At 40.1% G+C, this 25000-nt stretch overlaps 1 protein-coding gene across 5 annotated transcripts in view; it reads left to right on the forward strand.

The window, feature by feature from the left end:
• Positions 1-23075, forward strand: part of LOC148031326 (stretch-activated cation channel MID1-like) — a 68856-nt gene extending 45781 nt beyond the window's left edge. For 4 of the 5 annotated variants that reach the window (XM_087684843.1, XM_087684845.1, XM_087684844.1 and 1 more), the window contains exons 4-8: positions 2088-2148; positions 12058-12158; positions 19420-19497; positions 22459-22656; positions 22815-23075. In XM_087684843.1, coding sequence (XP_087540969.1) covers positions 2088-2148; positions 12058-12158; positions 19420-19497; positions 22459-22656; positions 22815-22898 — 522 coding nt within the window. In that variant the 3' untranslated portion in view covers positions 22899-23075. The remainder of the gene's footprint in view (positions 1-2087; positions 2149-12057; positions 12159-19419; positions 19498-22458; positions 22657-22814) is intronic. The other variant, XM_087684847.1, reaches the window with a different exon arrangement.
• Positions 23076-25000: the final 1925 nt, after the last annotated feature.

Here is a 25000-nt window from a genome sequence, read left to right on the forward strand (position 1 = left end):
ATCTTAAGTAGAATCTTTGGTCATGGCTTTCTCCAGTAGCTTCAGGTTTACATTTCACTCAACCTAATATTCGGCCACGTGGTCTTGATTGGACCGTATCTATGCTATGCATGAGGATTTCTTTTTACCGAAAATTTTGGAAATGCAAGTGGTACAGAGATATGCCTTATTAGAGCATTTTTCTTTGTAGCTTGATATGAATTAGGTGGCCCCTTGGGCTTGAACTCATCCTTTTTAAGTCATGCTATCTTCAAAGGATACATGAGCGAGTTGTTGGAAAGGTTTGTGTGATTTTCTGTTGGAAGTCTTGGCCTTGTTTGATAGATTGCTTGTTAATGTGCAGAAGGTGGCAAGACAATATGGGATTTACCATGCTTTACTTACTAGGCAGCGTGTTGATTCTCCATACAATGCTTTCTTGGTCTCATTATTGGCAAAGATGGCCAAACTTATACAATGTTTTCAGCTGTGGTCTTATTAGTAGGCTAAGCTTCAAGACTTGGCTGAGGGCCTTTGGGATAGTTCTTGACAAACTCATAATTTCTTTTGAGCTTTGCATGCATCCCTTGCACGGGAGAATATGGTGTGGTTGTAGAATGCAGAGGGTCACACGGTTACAAACCCCCAATCTATTGATTGTATGTGCCGACTCCCGAGACTACTTTGTGAATCTCTTGGGTTCCCAGCATGCATGTTCTGCTCAGGTTGCTCGCACCCATGCAGTCTTTTGTACCTTGGTCAAAGATGAGGTTCCACAAGATATGCAAGCCACCTTGGAGGCTGACATCCATGAGGGTGAAGTTATGGATGTTTTGTTGCATTTGCCTCACATGGTTGATATGGTATTACCAATGAATTCTTCGAAACTCTTGTATCTGTTTTGACAAAACCACTCACAGCCATGTATCGGCAGGTTTGGGATATCATAGCTCCAAAACTCAAATTAATTAAAGTTTCATTAAACAGTGTGCATGCCTAGTGTGTGTTTGTTTCCCATATGCCAAACCCTAATTTGGAAGGATTCATACTTCTATAAATAGAAAAGCTGCCCACCACTTAGCTCCATCTTGTATCTTTAGGCCCATTTGCTGGCGCCAACTTCTCCATTGTTGTCTACACACCTGTGTGGCAGATACCTCAGTTTGTGGCAATGATGAGCAATCTTCTTCATTAGATGGGGATGATTCCCTTAGCCTTCTAGACTGTGCTTGATGCTTGGCATCAGTCTATAGAGTATAGACCTTGCTGACAGGTCAGAAAATGCCTGTCTGTGCTTGGGCGTGGGCAAGATGCCTTCTATAGCTCGGTTGCAGTCTCATCACCCTTGTCTCTTCTTGTGACCTCCACTTGCCTAGAGTGAATGAAGGGCTAAATAGACTAGCATAAATACGTAGGCAACTCAACATAAATAAAAATCGCATTGGGGAAAGAAAGGTGTTTCTCTTCATGCGATGGACTGGTCTTAGGCACATATGGTGAACTAGAAATGCTTTTATATTTTATTCAGCCTCAAGTATCTGCATTGATGTGGGATGAGTGCGAGGCTTGCTTTAATGGAAGATTTCTTCTATGATTTCAGCTGGCCTCATAATTGGAGAGATGGCTGGTCCATGCATGGATATTGTTTGCTGCACTCCTATTGTGCCCTCTTAATGATCCCCTTCCTTTGTTCCTATGGATTGGTGCTCGACTTCTTTTTAGAGAATTTCTGTTCATGTAGTATGTTGTTTTGATAGCCTTTTGGCTTCATGTGAGTTTTTGCCATTCTGCTTGGTTGGCCTGAAGGCTTGATATACATATTTCCGATACATTAATTTACACTTCTTCACGAGAAAGAGAAAGAAGAAAGAAAGAAAGTTATATTAAAGTCTACGAAAGGCCTAGTTGGCCTATGAGACCAAAACGCTACATACGAAATGTTTGGGAAACTTTCCAGGTCCCAGTAAAGCTACCATCTAATGCTATGATAAACTAATTGAGTAGGTACAAAATGGTATAGAGGCTGGGTAGAGAGAGAGAGAGAGAGAGAGAGAGAGAGAGAGAGCTTTCATACTCAATGCTTATTTTACATACCATGATCTTTCTAGGAGGATTGCAACAATCATCAGTGCACTCTAATTTCACCAATTGGTTCGTGGTTTTGCAATGGTAAATTTAGTATTTGATCTTTGCAGTGTTCAATATTCAAAACCTTTATTCTTTCTTCCGGTTATGTGAAAACCGTTTTTATGTAAGTCTCAGCAGAATTACTTAAGTATAATGATCCACCTTGTATCCTGCTATTATAGTCTCTCAAATTGAATCAAAAACATAAATTTCAAATTACTATAAATACACCTGCAGTAGTTATGTGAAAACTGTTTTGTGTAAATTTCAGCAGAATTACTGAAAGTATAATGATCCGCCTTGTATCCAGCTATATGTCTCTCAAATTGAGGCAAAAATATAAATTTCAATTTACTATGAATACACCTGCAGTAGTAATATACATTATTCAAGGTCAGGTTCCAACAACCTACTAAGTGCAGAGCTGGAAATGCACCTGCACTTACAATATCAGTTCCATTATTCAGATTGAGATCCAACAGCCTAGTGGGATTCTCAAAGCTGCATCTCCTTAGCTTGGTACAAGCATAAAATAGGTTTGAAGTCATTGACAAACACAACCACTATGGGGCAGAAAGAGAGACTGAGGAATGGCTATCTTATCACCATACCTCAGTCTCAAAGCTGCATCTGCTTAGCTTAGTACCAGCATGAAATAGTTTTGAAGCCGTTGACAAACACAAGCACTATGAGAAAGAAAGAGAGATATGTATGGCAATAAGATTGCTTTGAAAAGTGATTGTGCCCACAGAAAATAGCTTGTGATATGAGAAAGAGGTGCAGCATACAATTCATGTGCCAGTAACATTCAAGGGTGTACATCTCGTAATTGATAATGTTTGAAATGAGGAATCCATTGTTGGAGAATCACAAGGTTCATAAACCTGCAGTGCTCAAAAGCAATTGGAAAACTTCTACACTCATTTTTCATCTGTTGAGTGTCTCATACTACCAAGAAGTATCTGACTGATAATTTAGGAAGTGTTCCTATATCTGGAGCTAGTTTGCTACAGGCTGGTGTCTTGGTGTCTGTTGGATTTCTGTTTGAATGATGACTCCTTGAAAGCTTGTGATGTGCATTATGTGAACGTTGTCCTTTTATCTCCTGAGGTTTGGGGTAATTCTCATCACTGGATGTTGAAAAAGCAGTGTATGATAGCTTGCTGTGATTTTTCATGTGTAATATCTCTCTTTTTATATAAACAAAACCTATAAAAATACGACCGGGGATCCTTTACTAAACAAGTAAATCATCTTTATCTTGTAAGACTAGGACAGTAGCCTGCCTGTAGGGAGGTGGGAGTAGATAATAGTCAAAGATCTTGGAGTCTTGAATCTTACCACCCAGGAAGAGATGGCAGCCTTTCTTCAAGCTTTGGTCCAGTCTCACTGCCCAGGAAGATGCAATTTCTCACAAGCTCTCGGACTAGTAATTCTAGATAGACAGCCCTTAGCAAAGGAGCCCCACCATCAGGAGGGTGATGTCACATTGGTGTGAGAGTTAGAATTGACCTGGAGATCCTCTATTGGAATGTGAGAGCCTTTAGTGACTACTTGTTCTGGTAGAAATGAAGCCTACTTGACAGGATCTTTGTTAGTTGTTGGTGGATCAGCAAACTTCCTTACGCTTTAGGAGCCTCACCTTTCAGCTGGTAAGATTTCTCAACACAGGTATTTACTGCTAGGACAAAGTTTAACTTACTGGGTTGTAGTAGTAGGAGAATTAGAGACCCAGGTAGTTGTTGACAATAGCATTTTGGACTCTAGAGACATAAGAACTAGCTAGTAGCATAGTATTTCTAGATAGACAGCACCCTGACAAAGGAGTTCCACAATCAGAGGGAGGATTGTGTTCTCACATTGCTTTGACAGACTTAGAGGTGATTGTGAGGATCCTCTCTTGGAACGTGAAAGCCTTCTGCAGCGACTTGTTCTGGTAGCAATGAAGCCGACTGAGGCAGGATCTTCATTAGCCTTGGTTGGAGGATCGTCAAAGTTCCCAACACTTGAGGAGCCTCACTTTTCAGCTGGGAAGACTTTTCAATGCAGGAAGTTACTGCTTCTATTACTTGGGTTGTAGTAGTAGGAGACTTAGAGACTCAGCGAGTTGTTGGCAGTGGGCACTAGCATAATAGTAGTAGGAGACTTGGAGACCCAGTAATTTGTTGGCAGTGGGCACTAGCATAATAGTTGTGGGCAGTGGGAAGACTTTTCAATGCAGGAAGTTACTCCTAGAATGAAGTTTCTATTACTTGGGTTGTAGTAGTAGGAGACCTAGAGACACCAGTGAGTTGTTGGCAGTGGGCAGTGGGCACTACCCATTGAATTGTGGGCTATTTATGCAGCAAATGTTCAATGGCATAAAAGGGACTTTTGGTGTACCCTTAGGTAGACCTTGCCTTTGACTGAACACCTCAATGTAGGACAAGATTTTAACATGGTGGACACTCAAAAGGACACTCAAAAGGATAGGAGAGATACGAGCATCGAAGGACAGGAGAGATACGAGCATTGAAGTGACGAAAGGAGAGCTACCAGTCTTGAAGGAGTTCATTTTCCAGATTAGGCACAAGATCATGAGTTTAGGGAGATCAACATTTTCACTTCAGTTCTCCAAGAGAGATGGAACCATCGGTGCACACTAGGCTCCAAATGCACAACTCAAGGAAATGATAAGACAACCTAAATGCGGAAGTCCCTCAGTCAATCATGATCAGTCTTCACACGATCTCGTTCAGCCATGAACACTCCAGCTCACGCTCCTCAAACCACTCTCATGCTGGCACTGTCCTGCGCTCCTGATCTCGTTGTAGACTTGTTGGAGTAGATAGCGATCAGTCCAGATCATGATATGGCTAGAACAGAAGAGAGGATGGTGTTGATGATTTCCTTGATGCCTGTTGCAGCCTGCCAGAATTGCTTTTAATACCTCGTACCTGACCATAATTCATGTTTTGCAACCTTTATTGTTAGCCATGTCACCCAACCACAAAAGCAAAGGCATTTAACACATGGCCTCACCTTGCTGTCCGATTGTGATGAATCGCCTTCATGCTGCCTTGATTGCACCCGATTTGCCCTCATGCAGCTGCAATTAGTCTTCCATGTCATTGGCTGTTCACAATTTGCCATCACACGACGGTCTATGCCCATGGAAAGTGGTACCTGAAGTTCTCACTGTTGCCTTCTCTCCAGAAGTATCCTTGTTCTTGAGCACCTATCCTGCCACTATAAATATCCATCATGGCCAGATCACCAGCAATAGTGCTCAGTCACACAGAGTAAGCAACTCTGGTGCTTGCAGATGTCCAAGCAATTTGAAGTCCCACCAGGGAACCTCGTATTGTTGGGAGTTGTGACATTAGTAACGAAGTTTTTAACAGATCCTACTATTGGGAAGCATTTTATGGACTCCTTGTCATTGTCTCTTTATTGACGTGTTGGTAGCATGCAAATCCTACACAAATGAGAACTTGATTGGGCTCCTTAGGTTGATGCCACCTCCTTCCACATACTGACAGCTAACACTTATTATATGGTACACCCTGGTGCACTTTGTTCATACAACTGAACTAACAGCGCAGGTTACCGTTAGTATTTAAACAAGAGTGGGTGTGATGTTAGGAGGTAAGCGTACTAAAGACATTGCAAATGTTGTGGACTCTCTTGCTTGTAATTTGCAATGTCAGTAAGATGAGGTTTTGTCTGATAGTGCATTTTCCAGTCTACATGGTGACTGCCTTACTGTGCATCAAGCAAAAGTTATTTTCAGAAAGGGGATAAGGGTATTTTTGTTTGGGATTAAATTTGTGCAAGGGGGATAGACTTCTTTAGAAGCAAATGAAAGGGTGATTAATGGTCTGCAAACAAAAACTTGTCGATACCTCCTAGCTGCCTTGCCTGCAGTCCAGCCTGCTCCCATCTGGTCTCTTGCTTTACCTGTTCAGTCATCTCTGCTGTGTGCTCCTTCAACCCTCCTTCCATCCCTCAGTTCCTAGGTGTTCTATTTGCCTGAGGCTGAGCTTCTTCTTAGAGATGGAGTGATAGCCACATCGAGGTGTCATCTCTAGCTTGTAGGGGAGTGTGTGATTGCCTACCACTCACAGATTGGAAGACACAGTGTTACATGCAGCTTCAATGGGTTTATCTGCTAGAGTCAGACCAGTTGTACCTCTTGGAAAGGGTGCGTATGAGTTCAGTTATGCAGACCCATATACAAAACTAGATAAAATATTGCATCGATCTCGCAGGCTGGTCAAACTCGAGAAAAAACATCCCATATGGCATACAATGGATCTTTGAAGCTCCATCTTGGAAGACTGTATTAGCTAAGGAGTAAAATGAAAAAGGTCCCCGAGTCCCAAGTAGCTAGGAATGCCTTTTTGCATGCTTTGTAAATCACCCTGGAGTTTGCTTGGTGTGCTGTTGAGGGTACTAATAATCTTTGTTCATACCTATGAAAGGGTCTCTAAGGTGGAGGTGGCCCTATGATCTACAAGCTAGCTTCTAGGTGTCCATATGTACCATGCAATAATGCTAGCAAAGTGCTCCCATCTACAAAATTATATTGTGGACCATTGATCGAAAGTCTAAATTACCCTTGGTTCATGATTTGAGATGACATAGTGTAAGGGTGCCAATAGAGTGTCATCTAACAATCTTCCATTCTTTCCAAGTGAGTTACATAAATGTTTTTGAATAGCCCAACTATATATATCATATGGAGCTCAAAAATAAAGCTTTGGGGCTTTTTGATGCTTTTATCAAGTAGCCTTAGTTGTAAATGAAAGATTCACAAAACAGTAACAATGAGGGGCCAATAGAGTGACACTCAAGGATGCATTGTTTTAAGGTTCAATTGTTTGACTCACATTAAACTTATATGTAATATGAAAAAATTGTATTATAATATTAAGCGGTTAGAAAAACTCCATCTTTTTTGAAAAATTGTCACTCAATTGGGATGTGATGTGTTTTGCTTTTGGAAGACGTCTATCACGAGGACATGAAATCTTATTGCTTTGCTTAGCATATAATTAAAAATTAATCAAATGTGCTAATGTGACTTGCATACGTGAGGTGCAAGTCAATTATTTCACATTGTGTGACCTAGGACCTTGAGATATCAGATGGTGCCAAATGCAAAAGTTGTAATAAGCGATGTTTGATAAGTACTAAGTGGTATTCGGTGTCAAATTCGGGCCTAGACTAAATATATTGGCCACTAATGTCAATGGGTGACATTAGAGACTAGGTATTAATTAATTAATTAACGCTAGACTAAGGGTCAATAATTGCTCAGGGATACTTGGAAGACAAATTGGCGATGAAACTCTAAAATTTCTCTCTCCACAGCATTCTCTTACATCCCCTAGCCATCTCTCATGTTATCTCAGCATTTTTTGGTAGTTTGAGCCATCAGAGGAAGAGATTTTAATCAATCTCTAATGTAAACCCTAATTTACAGTAGAAATTAGAATTTGACAGCCACCTTGGGATGCACACCCTCTGAAGAGTCATTCATGACTTGTATACTTGTGATAGATGCACACTCTACATTTGTGCCTTGACAAACATCATATTCCCTAGGAGCAATGCAATTATCATTCAAGAAATCCAAAGAGCCAAGTTGCAACATCTTTAGTCCCATGCCATCTACAGTTTCTAATCCCCGTCACTTGTGAGTGCTTGTACAAAGAAGACATATCCTTGACCAAAGCTCTAGGTTGCTACTCTCGAATTGTGGCAATACTTGGGTACTTGAACCATATTGATGTCATCGCCATTGATCTTGAACTTGAGGATTTAGAACTTCGTACTGCACTGTTTTGTTGCTATGGGAACCCAAGGCTAAGTCAGTGTCTTTGTCGTGAATTGACCCATTAGTCAAACTTGTGTCAAGTTTCCCCTTTGAGGACATTCTCAATGCTTGTGACCCTTCTCCTTGCGATTGAAACACTTTTTCTCCTCCCATAGTTGTTGTGTCTTATCACAAGTAGATGCTTCCTTGGAAGAGTCTCCCCACTACTTGTTGACTTTCTCTTCTCTTTGGCCTTTGCAGCAACACACTATTTAAGCTATCTAGCCTTCTTGACCTTCTCTCATCTCTCAAAGGTGGTAGCCAACTCCATGGCTTGCTCTAAGGAATCCAAATATAGTGTCTCCACATCAGTTAAGATGGTGATATGAAGGCCGTCCACAAACTTAGAAACAATATCATCATCAAAGTCGGAAAAGGGATGCATAAGTAGGAATTTGGTGAACATGTGAAGTACTTACACAGATCCTCTTTTTATATTTGATGAAAGGATTCCCACTCTTTTCTTTGCTGCAACTTGTACTCGATTGAGTAAAATGATGAAGAATAACTTAGTGCTTCTTGGCCCAACTGCTCATTAAATGTGTCTTGAAGTACGACTGCCACCAAAGAGCTGCTCAAAGGTTAAGACTGTTTTGCACATGAAGAGTCTCTATTCCCTTTGTTTGCCACATAGAGGCAATGACATTATCCACCACTCTATGTGCCTCCCCAAGTCGGTGACTTCCCCCCGAAAGTTGGGAGATGTCTAGGAGATTGTCAATTGGGAAAAAATCATTTAGTTTTGTAGAAGAGTGAGTTCTTAGCAAAGTGGTACTGCCACCAAGTGTGTTGTCTCCATTGCTTCATTTGCTACCTCCACTTGCATCATGAGCTCTCTCTTGCTAAGCCTCCATGGTTGGTGAAAAAAATCCTTGTACTATTTTTGTAGAGAAGAAAAGGAAAGTTTTGGAATCCTTCCACTTTGATTTTTTTTGTCTCTGATGTTGAGAGTTGGCTTTGATACTAGTTGTAAGAAACTAGGTCCTAGATGCACAACTCAAGAAATGATAAGAGAACCCAAAGGTAGAAATGATCCTCTAAGTTGAGAGTTGGCTTTGATTATAACTTTAGGACAATAGGTCCTAGATGCACAACTCAATAAATGATAAGAGAACCCAAAGGTGGAAACGGTCCTCTAATCATATATTACAATAGTCACAAGGTATCAATTCTGTTGACAGCATATCAGCACAGTGCTCCAGCCCTCTGTGCTATCCAACATACTTCTACTCTCCATATCCATCAAGCTTGTCCTTGTTTAAAGCTTTCAGTCTCTCACAATCATTCTTTGCTCAGCCTTGTGCAACACGTCATCATTCTGAGTTAGAAACTGGGTAGGGGCCCTTATACCTCCCCTTCCTAGGAGGTCACCCATCCCAGTATTGTTCATGCCAGTGCGTGCTTAACTAAATGTGAGAATGGAGATGGAAGCTCTCACTTGAGAGTACACAGTGTACAGTAGAGTGAGTGAGAGTGAAGACACAACACGACACTCAATGCAATTGTAAAGTGTAAGTGAAAGTACAAAGTACAACCCTTAGACCTTAGGATTGTTAAGGTGTGTTTACACCCGAAAGGTGTAAAGTACAGTGAGTGACCCAATTGTGTAGCATAAACACACAAAATAGAAAATAATGTAACCGGGGGAAAAAAACCTCTCGTAAGGAGAGTAAAAGTGCCCCAATGTCCTATTGCGGATCACCGACACTCCGCTGTGAATGTAGGCGTGAGTCAAACCCAACATTGTGCAGTTGTGATCTTGTTGTAAACTCATGGGAGGAAACAAAAGATCAATGTAGATCATAAGTGACAATATTGCTAGAGGAGAAGAGAAGACAATGACTATGACTTGCTTGATGCCCTTTGCAGCCAGTCATCACTCTTAATACCCTTGTGAAAATGTGCCGACCAACCATAATTCATGTGTCGTAACATTAAAATAAGCCCACCTTTTCTTGATCAATCATGACGACTTGCCTTCATGCAATCCAGTCTGCTTATTGTGCAGCTGCAACCAGTCTTCCATGTGATTTTACTCTCATGCAACAGTCCATTGCATTAGGTGACTATGATAGGAGTTCAGATCTACAGGATCAAGCTTGTGGTACATGGCATATAGCAAGTATTATTTCTGGCACCACCTTCTTGGTGGATCAGTGCAGTTAACATTGAAACAGGAAAACTTATACCATGGTACCTTTTTTAGGTAGGAGATTATGAGAGGAGGGAGGGTCCCTTGAAGAAGAGATGGCAACTTAAGCCTTGTTATAGCAGCCCACAAAGAGACGAGAGAAGTCTACCGATGGGTGGCTCAAATGAAGCAGGCAGCCAAGGTGGAGTTCAAGGCCATACAAGAAGCTAAAGTAGAGTATACTAAGATTTTTACTGAAAAGCCTGAGGGGATTTGATAGGTTGTTAAAAATCACTACACAGTTCTCTAGGCTCTACAAATCAGCCTCCAGTTTTGAGGTGGACAGAAAGAGAGTTTTTGGTGGACCACCAGGAGAGAAGTCATTGACAGCAAAAAAGTGTCTTGTATAGCTCCTCTTGGAAAGGAGGAGATAGCAAGTAACCTCACAACCTTTACTAGTGGGCTAGTGAACCAAAATTGATGGTCTAGGTTCAATTTTCTTTCAGAGCTATTGGGATCCTATCAGCTTTTTTAGAGATCATGGCATCAAGAGATGTGTCTCAAAGTTTGTTAGGAGGTAGTGATCTATCTCATTCTTTAAGGAAGCAAGGACATTAGAGATTATACATGGAGACCTATCACTTTTAGCACTGCTTATAAGATCTTAGCAAAGGTGCGCCTGTACTGCTAGCTATCATTGTTCCACCTCACATAGGTTTTGTAGTATCCTGACAAAAACTCCTGCTCGTTGTTGGAATGATGACCTATAGTATTGCTTTCCAATTCCAAGAGTTTATTATGGAGCTTGGGAGTCCTTGGAGAACACCATGTTGAGGACAGGATCTCTAGAGCAGCGAGTCAGAGGGGTTGCAACTTTCTATTCCTCAGTTCATAGCTAGGTTCTTGTGAATGGTGCCAAAGTAGGTTAGTAGGATGTGTTGTCTCTTTCTACTTTTTGCCGAAGAGGCCATGAGATCTTCTCTAACTGACAAGTCGATGACATTAGAAGGACTAGATGTCCCATTTCAGATTTTGATGAGCTTTTGGTTGTGGATTTTGCAGATGATACAATTCTGTATCTAAATGGCAATGAGGACAAATCTGGAGAGCCTTTGTAGTAGCAATGGAGATTTTTTTGTAGTGTCTCAGGTGCCCTCATGAATTTGCACAAGGCAAATGTTTCTGGGATTGTGAGCACTTGGAAGCCTGATTTGAGAACTTACAACAATTTTAATTGGGTTCTTCCAGGGACTTTAGTGTGATATCTATGGTTCCACATGGGGATTGATGTTACTTCAAAGCAGCAGCTAGCCTCCTTTCTTCTTAGCATCAAACTGAAGATCCTTTGTTAGAGCAAGGCTGGTAGTTAACTAGCTACTGCTTGCAACCATGTGGTACATGACCTCTTGTTGGGGGTTGTTTTGTTCTTGCATTGGTCAGTTGAAGCGACTCATGGGGAGACGAGGGAAGCCTAGCCCGTGTAAGATTGCTTGGGATGCCATTATTTAGCTGAGATCTGAAGGTGGCTTTGGATGTTATTGATCTGGGCTGCTATGGCAGAGCTTTCCTAGTCAAGGTCAAAGTTGCAAGCCTTATTTCAGGTGTAGAGCCATGGAAGAAGCCATTTTTTGGAGGTGGGATCACTCAGCTGGGAGGACCTAAAACAGGCAGTGTCTGTTGGACTTTTCAGTAGATCAGAGCTAGAAATTTGCAAATGAGTTTTGAGTTCAGATTCGCAGCAGCCATTGTTTGAGATTCAAGATTAGTCACACCTTGTCTGCATCAAAGAAATCCAGCATGTTTTTCCTTCTTCATAAATAACATTCACAGCCTGCGGGAACCTTAATGCTCGTAAATTTATCCTTCACTCTGCAATCCTTGTCTGCTGCCTGTGAAGTTATTGTAGTTGCTGCTCTACTATTTTAATTCCTGTTTTACTAAAAAATGTTGTGTTTTTCAGCATCCATTGTCAGCTATCAAGCACGAGTTGAAGCAAACACTGGTCTTTCCCCGGGAGTAAAAGAAGATAATTTTGCTAATTGTCATTACAATCGTCTGAAGGTAATTTCACTCGAATATTTTTTTGATGTTATTCACGTTCAATCTCTGGACTAACAAATTTTATGTATGTAACTACAACATTACCTGTAGGATAGAGGGAGTTCGGGATAAGTAGGAGGTTCCTTGAAACCAGCCTTCCTTCTCGGATAGGGTGGTTTAACCTGATTAAGCACTTAATTACAACAATTAGCAAATGAACATAAACTGAAATGCTCACTTTACCTTCATAAACTTGGACAGTGGACACCTTGTTGGCCCCAAAATAGGCGCCCCTTTTGGTTTTTCTTTAATTTCAACTGATGGATAAATTACAAGCCGAGATTTCACGATCTCCTTGGCTGATTCAAAAGCCCCTTGCTGTTCCAATAATCAGCAAAGCATTCGGACAAATTGCCCCTTGATTTTCACCTAGGACTTGCTCTAATGGAACCCTAATTGGTCAAATGCTGCCCCTAATTCACAATAGATGGGCTGGCATGTGAAATTCTCACAATTCCACGAATTTTGGGTGCTGATTTCAGTGTACAATGCCTTTGACTGATGGCACGGGTCCCAAGGTGGCTGCTAAACCCTAATTACTGCTGTAATTTAGGGTTTACAGCAGTAAACTCTCTGCTGTCCACCAAATTTGGCTGTACTCTGCTATCAATGGCTGAGAATTACTGAGAATGCTTGAGCATAGACTGGAGGAGATGAGAGAATGCTGTAGAGAGGGAGAAAATCAGCGGAAATGTATCTTTTGATTCGTAGCTCCGATGACAAATCTGATGGGACCAATAGCTTCAAAAGGGGGGTAAACTTTAGCTCGGCTAGCGAGCCCTCCTCTCCTACTGCCGCCTCTCTTGAGGCGGAAGAGAAAACTTGCTGCTCCTTGTCTTGTTGCGGCGTGCGATGAGTCGTCGACGCCTCTTAGAGCCAAATCTGATCATCTCCTCTCTCTCCACCAAGCTCAGGATGGCTGCAAATCAGCTTCCATCACCCTCCAACAGCCTTCTCTCTAGTTGCATGGGAAAGTTTTGCCAAGTGGTAGTCTTCCTAATGCATTTTCTACCATTAAATTAAAATTTTCAGAATTAATTAATTCTGAGAATTAATTTCAGCCCTTAAAATATGCCCATCTATAATGAAATTGGCTAGGCCATTTGCAACTTGGAGTGGTTTCCAACCTCTGGTGACCCTTAGACTAGCATTAATTAATTAATTAATGCTAGTTCTTGGTGTCACCACTGACACTTAATGGCCAAACAATTATCCTAGGGTCCAACCTGGCACCAACTGACCACCAAAACCCAGTTGGCATAACTTAACACAACAAATTAATTCTGAGAATTAATTTCAGCCCTTTTGACCTTGCCCAAAATTAAATATGCCCATCTGTAATGAAATTGGCTAGGCCATTTGCAACTTGGAGTGGTTTCCAACCTTTGCTGACCCTTAGACTAGCATTAATTAATTAATTAATGCTAGTTCTTGGTGTCACCACTGACACTTAATGGCCAAACAATTATCCTAGGGTCCAACTTGGCACCAACTGACCACCAAAACCCAGTTGGCATAACTTAACACAACTTTTGCTTTTAACACCCACTGCATCCTTGGGGTCCTTGGCCGGTTCCCATGAAATAACTGCCATGTGCATCACATGTGCTAAACAACCTTGCACATTTGATTAATAACGCCAAACAATTATCCTAGGGTCCAACCTGGCACCAACTGACCACCAAAACCCAGTTGGCATAACTTAACACAACTTTTACCTTTAACACCCACTGCATCCTCGGGGTCCTTGGCCCGTTCCCATGAAATAACTGCCATGTGCATCACATGTGCTAAACAACCTTGCACATTTGATTAATAACTTAATTAAATGTTACTAGCAAGATTAAAGCATCTCAAAATTTCGCGTCCCCGTGAGAGACCTCCCCCTTGAAAACCTTGTAATCGTCCTCGATTGCACTGCATTGGGCCAAAGCAAATGTATATTGCTCAGGAATTTCAATTTGGTATGATAGTCACCACAACATTGGCCATTGTTGTCGAACCGTTGCATATGCACAAAACTTATTGAAAATTTCCAGCTAGTAAAACATAATAGAAAACTGAAAAACAGTCCAAAACTGTTGCTAGAAACCATTGGATGCATCCATAAATCATGTTTCTCAACCGTTCTAACTTCAAAACCACAGTAAAGCATATTCTCATCATAAACCATGGCTGAAACTGTCAATGACATTCATTTACATGCGGGTGTCCATGGAATCAGCTGTAAACCATTAAAAACTGAGCATGACCTGATCATAAACTGATCATGGACTGATATGAGAACTGATCACAAATGGCTGCAAATGTGACTCCAAACTGATCACAAGCTGATGATAAAAAAATTGATCAGAAATTGATGCAAAAGCTGATGCAAAACTGATTCCAAAGTGATCATAAACGGCTCTCAAACTGATAAAAAACTTAGCTGAAACTACTCAGAAATTGATCTCAAAATTGAGGCAAAAACTCAACCCAAACTGGTTCAAAAACTCATGCATAAGTATAGTCTCAGAGCCGCGGTGACAACCATACTCATGTACATGTATCTCACAGTGACTAGTACACCGAATAGTGACCTCATGGCAGACATACTGCCAGCGTAGTACCTTGGATGCATGCTGAATACATCCGAGATCCACTACATACTAGAGCTGTCCAAAACCGGTGGAGTGGAAGTGCTACCTTCCCCTTGAGCATTAGGCAATGCTCCGGACCCCCGCTCTGTTGAACTTGAGTAAGCCTGATCCAAAGTTGGCTCTAACTGAAAGGCATCGAGATAAAGTTGCAACAACAGAGGATGGTCTGCCAAGTCATCCTCTTCCATCCATTTTGCATCCATTGGTGAATAGTTTTGAAACTTCACCAAATATCTTTTGGAAACTTTACCTCCGACCTTCCTTTCCTTATGTACCAAAATCTGCTCGGGTAGCAAGATCTCATCTAGTTCCTCAACCTCTAGCTGAATTTCAGCAGATTCATCTTTTGGCACATCACCACGAAAAGGTCTCAACAAACTGACATGAAAGGCATTGTGTATCCGCCAATGTGGAGGTAATTTCAGCTGATATGTAACATCGCTGATCTTTTCCAACACTTGAAAGGGCCCATAGTATCTCATGCTTAACTTCGGATACAACCTCTCTCTTTCCTTCATATTTTTCAGCCTTGCCTTTTTGAAATGCAGCAGTACATAATCGCCCTCTGCAAACTGCAAAGCACGTCTATGGCGATCAGTTGCCTGCTTTTGCTTGTCCTGTGATATTTGAAGTGCATACTTTATCTTTGCATAGGTTGTATCCAAGTTGACGGTGCTCTACCTTGCATCAAGAGCGTGGACCACCACTGCAATGCATTCCCCTCAAGAAAGTGGCTGCCTTTCGAATCTTAGAGGATTCGGTGAAGTTTCCCCCTAAATAGGGTGCATCAAACTACTGAATGAAGGTCAAAGCTTTCAGTCTACTTGTGCACCACTGAAGGGCTCAAACTTCATTGCTTTTCCACCCTCATCATAGTCTTTTGCTTCCCCTTTGGGAGTTAAATTGTCATACACTGGCTGCTGCAAAAAGGGTGAATTTGCTCGCACAGCCAAGAGACCTTTTGGTTTCCTCGTGGGTACTGTGACTTATGGGGCTAGATTGAGAGGGTGATGCAGCAGCCCAACCCTTTCTTACACTTGATTGTGATCGTCCTTGGCAAGATTGGGATCTTGCTAGCCATGTTAACCTTCAAAAGGCTTCAACTAACCGAGTGTACCATCTTGTGATTGAGGATTATCATTGATTGGTTGCCAAAGCCAATGTGGTTTGGGACATTCATAAATCTAAGGGTTGGTGGAAAATGACTGTGATGGAAGGATGGATGAACAAGACACCATTCAAATGCAAGATCTTTCTTTGGAGAGTGCTCATTAGTGGACTACCTTTAACCCAAGCAATTGTTGCAATGGATTTTCCAAAAATTGGAGACGAAGTTTCTTTACTGGAAATTGCAGGCTTGGGTTTTCAATGTCCACCTTAAAGTTGCACAGTCCATCATGCTCCCTACACTCATTTTCTGCGGCTTTTGCCTTGGACTGTCTCCGCCTCGAGGGTTCTTACCGGACATATTCGCTTTATGCTATGGAAAAAGGAGACTTTGCATGTAGGTATCACATGGATCTCTTAGAGCCATCCTTGCACTCCTAAAAGTATGGGTGGTGGGGCTATTTTAGATATGCACACTTACATGGTTGCTCTTTGATGGTCTCTCTTTTGTGCCATGTGCACTAATTGGCACCTTTGGTTCTTTGTTGCCTAGTTCCTTTTCGAAGAGCGGGGCATGGTTCATGGTAACATGACCATTCGCGGTTCTTGATGGTAGGTTCTTAATTCTGATGTTCTCTTTGCCTTATCTTTCTCCCTTGGTGACTCAGTTGGTCTACTCATGGAAGTTGGTTCTTCAAAAGGCTTAGTGGTATTGTAGGAGGATCATTTGGCCGCTAACTCTTTTTAAATGAAATTGTTGGCAATGTCCAAGCTGATTTCGTGTGTTGGGAAGCAAGAGGCTTGTCCTAAATTTAACCGTATGGCATGACTGGGCTTATCATTTGTTTCTCATGCCACTCTAGTGAGTTGTAGGGGGTTTGATGTCTTTTCACACTACCAGGAGTATTTTTTAGATCCCTTGATTATAGGGACTTGTGGGACCTAGCTTTTGACGATTTTGACGACATTGCAGCCCAAAGAGCCCTTGGGCCTTCGCTACCCTCGATTTTGATTGTCCCCAGCAGCATTGGAACCTTGCAAATCGACTCCATGTAGGAAAAGCTTTGGCTAATCAAGTATGTCACCTTATGATTAAGGACCACCATTGGCTATTTGCTAAAGTCAATATTTATGGGGCTTGCATAAATCTCAAGATTGGTGAAAAATGATTGTCATCAGGGTTTGTTCAATAAGATTCCCTACAAATGTAAAGTCTTCCCTTGGCGTGTCATGGTTGGTGGGCTATCTGTTTCCATAGCAAAACATGACATTTCCAATGGCAACAACTTTTTTTGTCTCACCAGTGCGAAATCTTCTCACCATCATTTTCTTTCATACCCTTTGGTGCGGAAAGTGTGATCCTTGTTGTTTGCTATTTGGAGGGTTGTGGTTGGCAAGCATAGTAGCTAAGAAACGCGTTTCTTTGAATTTGAAACTTACGAAATGTTTCTTAAAGTATGAAATGTTTCTAAGAGTAAAATACATGGAAGTTTTTTTTCCTTTTTTGATGAGTTGGAACCCAAAACATGGTTTTTTTGACAAAAACTATTAGCCAATGTTAAACATGATGATGATGATGTGTAATGATGTGTGAGGGCTAAAGATTTTGGACGAGAGACAGATTTTATTGTGATTTTGTTTAGTTATTGGACTTTGTCAATCTAGTATCTATTCTTTTCTTGAGGGTTGAAACCTGCGTTTCTTATTTTACCCCCTCTTGAAAGAAACTTACAAAACATATTTCTGATGTTTCATTTCTGACATTTCTGGCTGCTATGTTGGCACGCCACTACGCCCCTTTGATTGGGTCTTTGCTCAGTCCCAAATACCCTTCTCCGGCACAACCACATATGAAGATTTTGTTTCCTTTCCTCCGTTCTTGGGGCTGTTGGCATAATTGACAACTTGGAATGCTTTTGTTTTTGATTCTGCATCTAGGGTGCAAAGACATCTTACTTAGTTGAAAGGTCTCCTACATTGGTAGCTGGACTTTATTTAGCACACTGATCTCCTTTTTAGGGAGGACTTATTCCCTTGGCATATGACAGTCTCTTTTGCTTCTTTACCATGACTTTTGTACTCTTTTAGTCATCCGACTTTCTATACTTGTGTAGTCATTTGGTACTCTTGTAGCCATTTGATATAATATAAATTAGTCATTACAAGAAAGAAAGAAAGAAAGAAAGATCTATAATGTCCTTTGGAGGCCAATGTTGACCTAAAGGATAGATCAAATGATTCATTACATTTCATTTCGGGTATCAATACCATGAAGGTACATAAAAAGATAGAAAAGGAAAAATAACTAAGTCGGAATAAACTTTAAGCTCTTATGACTCACAAGAGCTTTAATCACAACATGGAGTTCCATTACAAAAATAGAGGTGGCTGATCCCATTAGAAGATTTATTTCTGGGAAAGTGGGGTGTGGAACTCTTTAATGACTGCTTTTCCTGAGAGAGAGAGAGAGAGAGAGAGAGAGAGATTGGTCCTTGTTATCCTTCTATAGAGAATACATCATTGTATGCATGCACCATTTCACCCTAGGATATTGGCGTACAGCCCTATTTAAGGAAGAGTGTAGTGAAATTGCGATGTTTGCAAGTTGGGCCAGGTTCCAACTTCCAAAGACAGGAAAGACTACTATATTTTGGCCTAAGACTGCATCGTGATACTGTTATCAGAAGTGGGATTCCACATTTTAAGGGCAGAAAGAGGCGTGAAAAGGGTCTCGAAGGTCAGTAGTAGCAGTGTAGCTTTTAGGCCACACCCACAACTGATAATGGTGATCACAAATTGAAGAAGGCTGCTTCATCTGGGATAAACGGTGTAGGAGGATGCACATCGCAATATGCTAGCCTTGCAAGAGATTCTGGCACATGCACTTCAAATGATGTGACTAGATATTCTTCTGTCGAATGCAATATCCTCTGATATTTTTGAACTCTAGATAGGAGATTGTAAGGATGCATAGAGTTGGGAGCTATCCACAGCTATCTACAAGTAATGAAGCTTAGGCCAACCTTTTAAATTGCCATCCTTAATACATACTCATCCTTCCCTGCATTGTGGAGTGGTGGTCAGCAAATTGACAATGTGGCATGATCCTTAATACTGCACAACTAAAATGTAGGCACCTCCTTTCCTTCTATCAGTGTCAAATTCCCAACTTGTCCCTTCTACTTCTTCCCCATAAGAAGTTGGGCATAATATACGTCTAGACACTTGCTTACATATACAGCTTGTCCATAATATTGTATGACATGAAATTGAAGACCCTGGCAGACTTACAGTTGCTGTATTGCTCTTGTAAGCGAGGCTCTGAAATATTTTGTTTTTGGTGCTTTATTTCAAATCAGATTCTGGAAGCCTTCATCTCATGCCCAATCAGTAACATTGTAGTTGACAATATTTAAAAGGATAATAATAAGGAGAGAAGACAGAAAGATGTGGTGAATGGTGACTTTTGCTTGCAGGATCTTCTAACTTTTATGAATTGCCGAGACCGAACATTTTGGCAATGCAGTGATTGTAGTGAAGCATATAAATACTGGGTATGAAAGTTTTCCATACTCTTTGCTGCTACAAATAAAACCTAATGAATTTAGTGTGAAACATAAACCACCTCTCAACTAATAGAAGGTGTGTCATGAAATAACAAAGAAAATCAAATCTGGTGTATCTGAAAAGGACAATAAGAAACTATCTGTAGTACTGGGGCTGTTCTTATAAACGTTAGCATGTGAGACCAAATAGACATTATTCAAGATTATGTCTAATTTTCAGGTCTGTTTGTATTTGGGTTTTAAAAAGAAGAAGTAGGACATCATTGTGGCTTTCACCACAATCCAAAGGTGCCTTGAGGGGGGTAAGGTGGTAATTTGTTCATGAGATGCATAAAACTCAGTAGGCCTAGTACAATATTATATTTGATAATTGATTGGGCATTCAGGGCACCTGCATCGAGATCATAAATATTTACATGCAAATAGAGATCCAAATTAGGGAAAGTTTTGCTTGGCAAGTCTTATGAGGGTTTATTCTTAGAAATGACCAGTCTAGAGAGTAGCATTCTAGCAATAATTTAGGGGTTTGTATGTCCAAAGTACTCTAGAAAGAAAGCAAAAGGTGCGGGAAGAGTTCCTTGGACTTTTGGTGGGGTTACTTGAGGATGGTGGATGACTCATAGAGCACTTGGATAAGTCTAATGTGGGAGATTAGGGCTGTAGCCAAGGTGGTAGAGTGGGATGGCTTGCAAGCACCACTAACTCGTACCAACATCTGTTCTTCTACCCTTGGATGTGCCCGCATCCTCCTTAAACATGTGCTCTTGCCAGTCTCTTTTTCTTTATCTAGGTGAGGATGTGAGAACGAGTGCAGGGACTTCAATATAGAAGCTAGGAGTAGATAGTTGGGATTTCAAGGTCGGCTTGGCAGGCTATCAACTAGGTCGTGGTCTTAATTTTGTGGATGTTGTAGGAGCTTGCAAGGGACCACTCTTCAAATACAAGATGATTGTGGGGCCACTAGCCAAAACTTACGGATAGGAGAGCCTCGTTAACTCTTTCAAGCTTAGAAAAGGAACACCATGTGTGGAGAGTTATTTTCAGTTGGCCCCAAGCCTATGGAGATCGTATTCGTAATGACAGAGATTAGTGTTGTAGATATATCTTTACGGTTAATTCTTTTAGCAAGAGGATCTCTCTTTGTTGAGAGCTCTGTGCAAGTAAGCATTTTCGAAGCGTAGGAGAATGGGCTCTCCAATTGCTTTTTCTTCACCTTCTCAAAGGAGGTAAAGTCGATCCTATAGGAGCTCCAAGAGATTCTTTAGTGCAAGGAGGATTTTGCCAACCTCTTGCTCCTAGTCCCCTACCCCAGTTTGGATATATTGGTAGCTTTTCAAGATCAAGAGGAAAAAGAATGCCTAAGAGAGTTTGGGTTCTCCAATTATGCTTTGGTTGGATTGTTAAAGGAGGGCATCACCCTTGCCCGAGCATTTTAAGAGATCTATAACCCATGGAGGATCCTAACTAATGCCAACGGGGTTGATTTGCTACGGGAAGATCAAAAGGAGTTGTCATTGTTGAGCCATCACCCTATGGACCTATTGTGAGTTACATATAAAGCAATGCAAAAGTCATGGACACAGGAAACTCATGTTACTTCTTCCAAACTTCATTCATATTACACATACATGCTTTGTTGAGTAGTGTCTTGAGCATCTTAGAGTTTTGATCCTATAGAGAGGGTGCAACACAATGGATAGAGAATGGCTGTGCTTCTCTTAGACTTGGAGAGAACCTACAAGTAAAGTTGAATGGGACTTCCTACAAGGGTGTGTGGCTTATTTAGAATTTGTACTAGTGGGTGTCAGCCTTGTATCAAAGCACCCAGTAATACATTGGTCATTGGTGAAACAAGTTTTGACTAGAGAGGTCAATTAGCCACTGTTGCCCTTAGAGCATTGTACCTCTTTGCTCTCTTGGTAGAGGTGGTGGCCCTCTTTCTTCACTTTTAAGTCTCAAAATTTTGTAGCTCAAGGCTTCTATTTAGGTGTGAGGATTAGTATGGGTTCAATGGCTTTGACATTTAATGCATCTGATTGTTCATAGTAAGGCATATTTTGATGTTGATGTGACATGCCGATGGGGTATCTCAGCATTTTATTGACTTTGAAAATATGACAAGCTAATGAAACCTAGTAGTAGTGTGTATAATGGACCCCCAAGTTGATGTGACTTTGACCTACCTTAGTAGAGTAATATGACCCTTTTGTCTAAACTTTAATGGTATACTTCCAGTGGTCTTTGACACTCTGGTTAAAAGTGGATCATGATACTTCATATAGGTGAATCTTTTTGTTTTCCTAGTGTCATAGTTATTTTCTAACATCACAATGTCCTCGAATATTTGAGCTTATAATAAATTTCACTTCTAACATGTACAGATTGACACTTACGAATCACAGAAAACTTGAAATAATTAATCACAATGTGCAGTTTCTATTACATAGTAAACACTCTTTCTTCCTCTTAAACTTAAGGTTAGACTATAAGATTAACAAGGGACCACTTGTAATGAAAGTGCTTACATATCTTAAAATATAACACTTATAGATTATAGAGAACTTGAAATAGTTTATTATCACATGTTTCTATTATATAGCAATCTCTCTCTACCCCCTCTTAAACTTAAGGTTAGAGAATAAGATTAACAGGGGAAAACCCATATTGAATGTGCTTACATACATGCTTCAGAGGCCATCCCTTTTACACTCCTGCAACATTCATAATTCATAAGGTGCATTGTGCAATATGTGAGATACTCTATAATAATGCAAATTATATGTATACTCTATAATAATGCAAATTATATGTATGCATGCATGCACATTAGATGTTGATAGCCTAATTTGCAAAGAAAAACCAAGAAAATGCATTGCAAAAACATAGGTGTAGTTTAGCTAGGGGGACATGCTTTCATCAAAACATTGATTGTTCGACTTTTCATTGTAGATCTGTGCAGTGGCATTTCCCCAATGTACACCTTCACCTCCCTTGCATGTATCTACATTGGGACCATTTGATGTAGAACATGCTATATATGGTACAGAGTTGAACCCACATGGTTATGTCAACTACACTATTATCAAGCCTTGTCGTGGAATTTGTTTTGATGTCTACCGAAAATGTCCTTATGCTATTAATTTCCAGGTGTGTTTCATTTGTTACATATTAACTTGTGTCTATTTTCTTTAAAACCACTACTTGTCGTTTTACAATTTCAAAGAGTTTTGTTTATGCATATAAAGTCACATAATTACAAAGATAAATTTTCAACTATTTTAAAATCAATTATGATCATTTGGCAGTGTCCCCCCTTGTATGACATGCGGGATTACCATGATTGGCCAAGTTGTAACAATGTTGGGAACTTGAATATCATACAAGGCTAGTTGTGTTTGTAGTAGATCATTAACATCATTGTATATACAAAGCAAGAGCAATATTACTTTGCCTTGTTTCAATCAAATGTTTAATTTTCAAATGCATGTAGTTCCATGATGTATCAAACCCATAACTAGTTTATGGTGCTCAATACAAAGTTGTCTTATCAAAGGCAAACACACATACACACAGCCTCTCTCTCTCTCTCTCTCTCTCTCTCTCTCTCTCTCTCTCTCTCTCTCTCTCTCTCTCTCTCTCTCTCTCTCTCTCTCTCGGGTCCACATTTTTAGAATTAAGAAGGATGCAAACTTAAATGATGTTTGCCCCCAATACTTGCAACACATCTTTTTAAAGTACATTATAATTTTGTGAATGTTCTCGTTGGGATGTTAGCATCGTGTTTGTAGACAAGTACTTGATAAAGCACGTAGATTTATGAGAGCTTAAAGTAGAAGTTGACATTCAACCAAATGAATAACAATATCAAATAACAAGGGACATTTATATCAAGTAGGTACCATTAGACTAATTTGAGGCTCTATTTAGCTCTACTATTGAGCATTATACCAATAACTTAAGTCAACCTTTGTACTATTGAGAATGGAAAACTCTATGCATGATGCTCTCAATTAAAATCAACATGTTGAATGGCAAATGCATTATTGTTTTACCTTGCACAATTTAGTGTTTTATTCATTTGCTTCCTATATAAAAATAGCCTACTATATTTGGAAAAATAACAATTTTATTCACTTTATAAAACTAGTTAATTGATTAACTTTCTTATTTGTGTAGTATAACTTAGTTTTTATGTATTTAAACTCTTTAATTTATATCTTCATTTTTAATGATTTCTTAATGACATTAGTATAGTAACTAATGGCATGCTACTTTAGGACTAGTTTGGCTCCAAAGCTAGAATCATGTAAGCAATGGTAAAACTAAGATATATAAGTTTTTGGATTTTCAAACTTTATGCATTTCTTGAGCATGTGTTATCATGGAACTAAATCAAAAGGTACTATTGATATTGATTCTTGGTCATCATTTGTAAAAAAGGAGAAATACACTATATAAGCTAAAATCAAGAGTTTATTTCTATCATGGTTTTTCATCTTGTTACCATGTTTACAAAATCATTACAATCCCAATTAATAGAAAGAGAATCTTAATATTCAAATTATGATTTAAAATTAGTAATTGTATTTTGAAGCGAGCTTATTAAATTTTCTAGGCTTGCCTTCATCAAAAGGTTAGTTCAATCAAAGAGCTAATTACTACAAAAGGTAGCAATAGATTTTTGTAACTATCTCCAATCTTGGACAAGGAAAGTTAGTCCAAGCATGGATTAGTGGCATCAAAGTAAAGGATGCAATATTCCATTCATGTCTTACTTAAATAGTTATACTATAAGTACTATGGCTACTCGTTTTCACAACACATCATATAGGTAGACTCACGTGATTATATAGCCATTTTTATTTCACATTCACCATAAGTAAATAACCTTTCTCAAGGTAAGGAATGATACCTTTTGAGTAGGGTTCAAGACTTGTTAGCACATCACTTGGTTGGTGGATAGCTATCTTTGCATGGTATGTTTTTCTAATTTTAGTTTCTTGCCCTCTCAAACACTCACTTGGTCTTGCTCACTACGGTCATTGAGGAGGGTTCTAGTGCAATGAAGCATTATTGTTCATTTGGCTTGCAAGTTGTCCCATCTTTCCATATGAGTAATGCGAAATACTTTATTGTGTATTTTCTTAGCTAGTACTTGGAGAAAATCCCTTCCCATGTTTGTGTTCATGTGCATATGTGCATGCGTGTGCTTTTGGATGTATGTGGTAGGTGTGTATATGCATATATATGCTAAGTGTGTGTGTGTGTACTTATTTTGCTTGTGAAACCTTGAGTTCTATAGCTTAGTTCTTCACTTGAGGCAATCAAGGTTGTGCAATTAGTGGATGATCTATTCCTCCAAGTGAGGTAGGCACAACAATCACAACTAACAGGGGCAGAGAATGACAGCCATGAATGGTAGGCAACAAATGAAATAGGGTGTGTTTCTTCAAAAAGTTGGAAAGTTGGCATAATTGCATAATACAAATGG

The sequence above is a fragment of the Lygodium microphyllum genome, chromosome 9 (assembly GCF_053477565.2).
Source record: "Lygodium microphyllum isolate KBCC chromosome 9, Lygodium_microphyllum_v1.1.10, whole genome shotgun sequence".
Taxonomy (NCBI): Eukaryota; Viridiplantae; Streptophyta; class Polypodiopsida; order Schizaeales; family Lygodiaceae; genus Lygodium; species Lygodium microphyllum.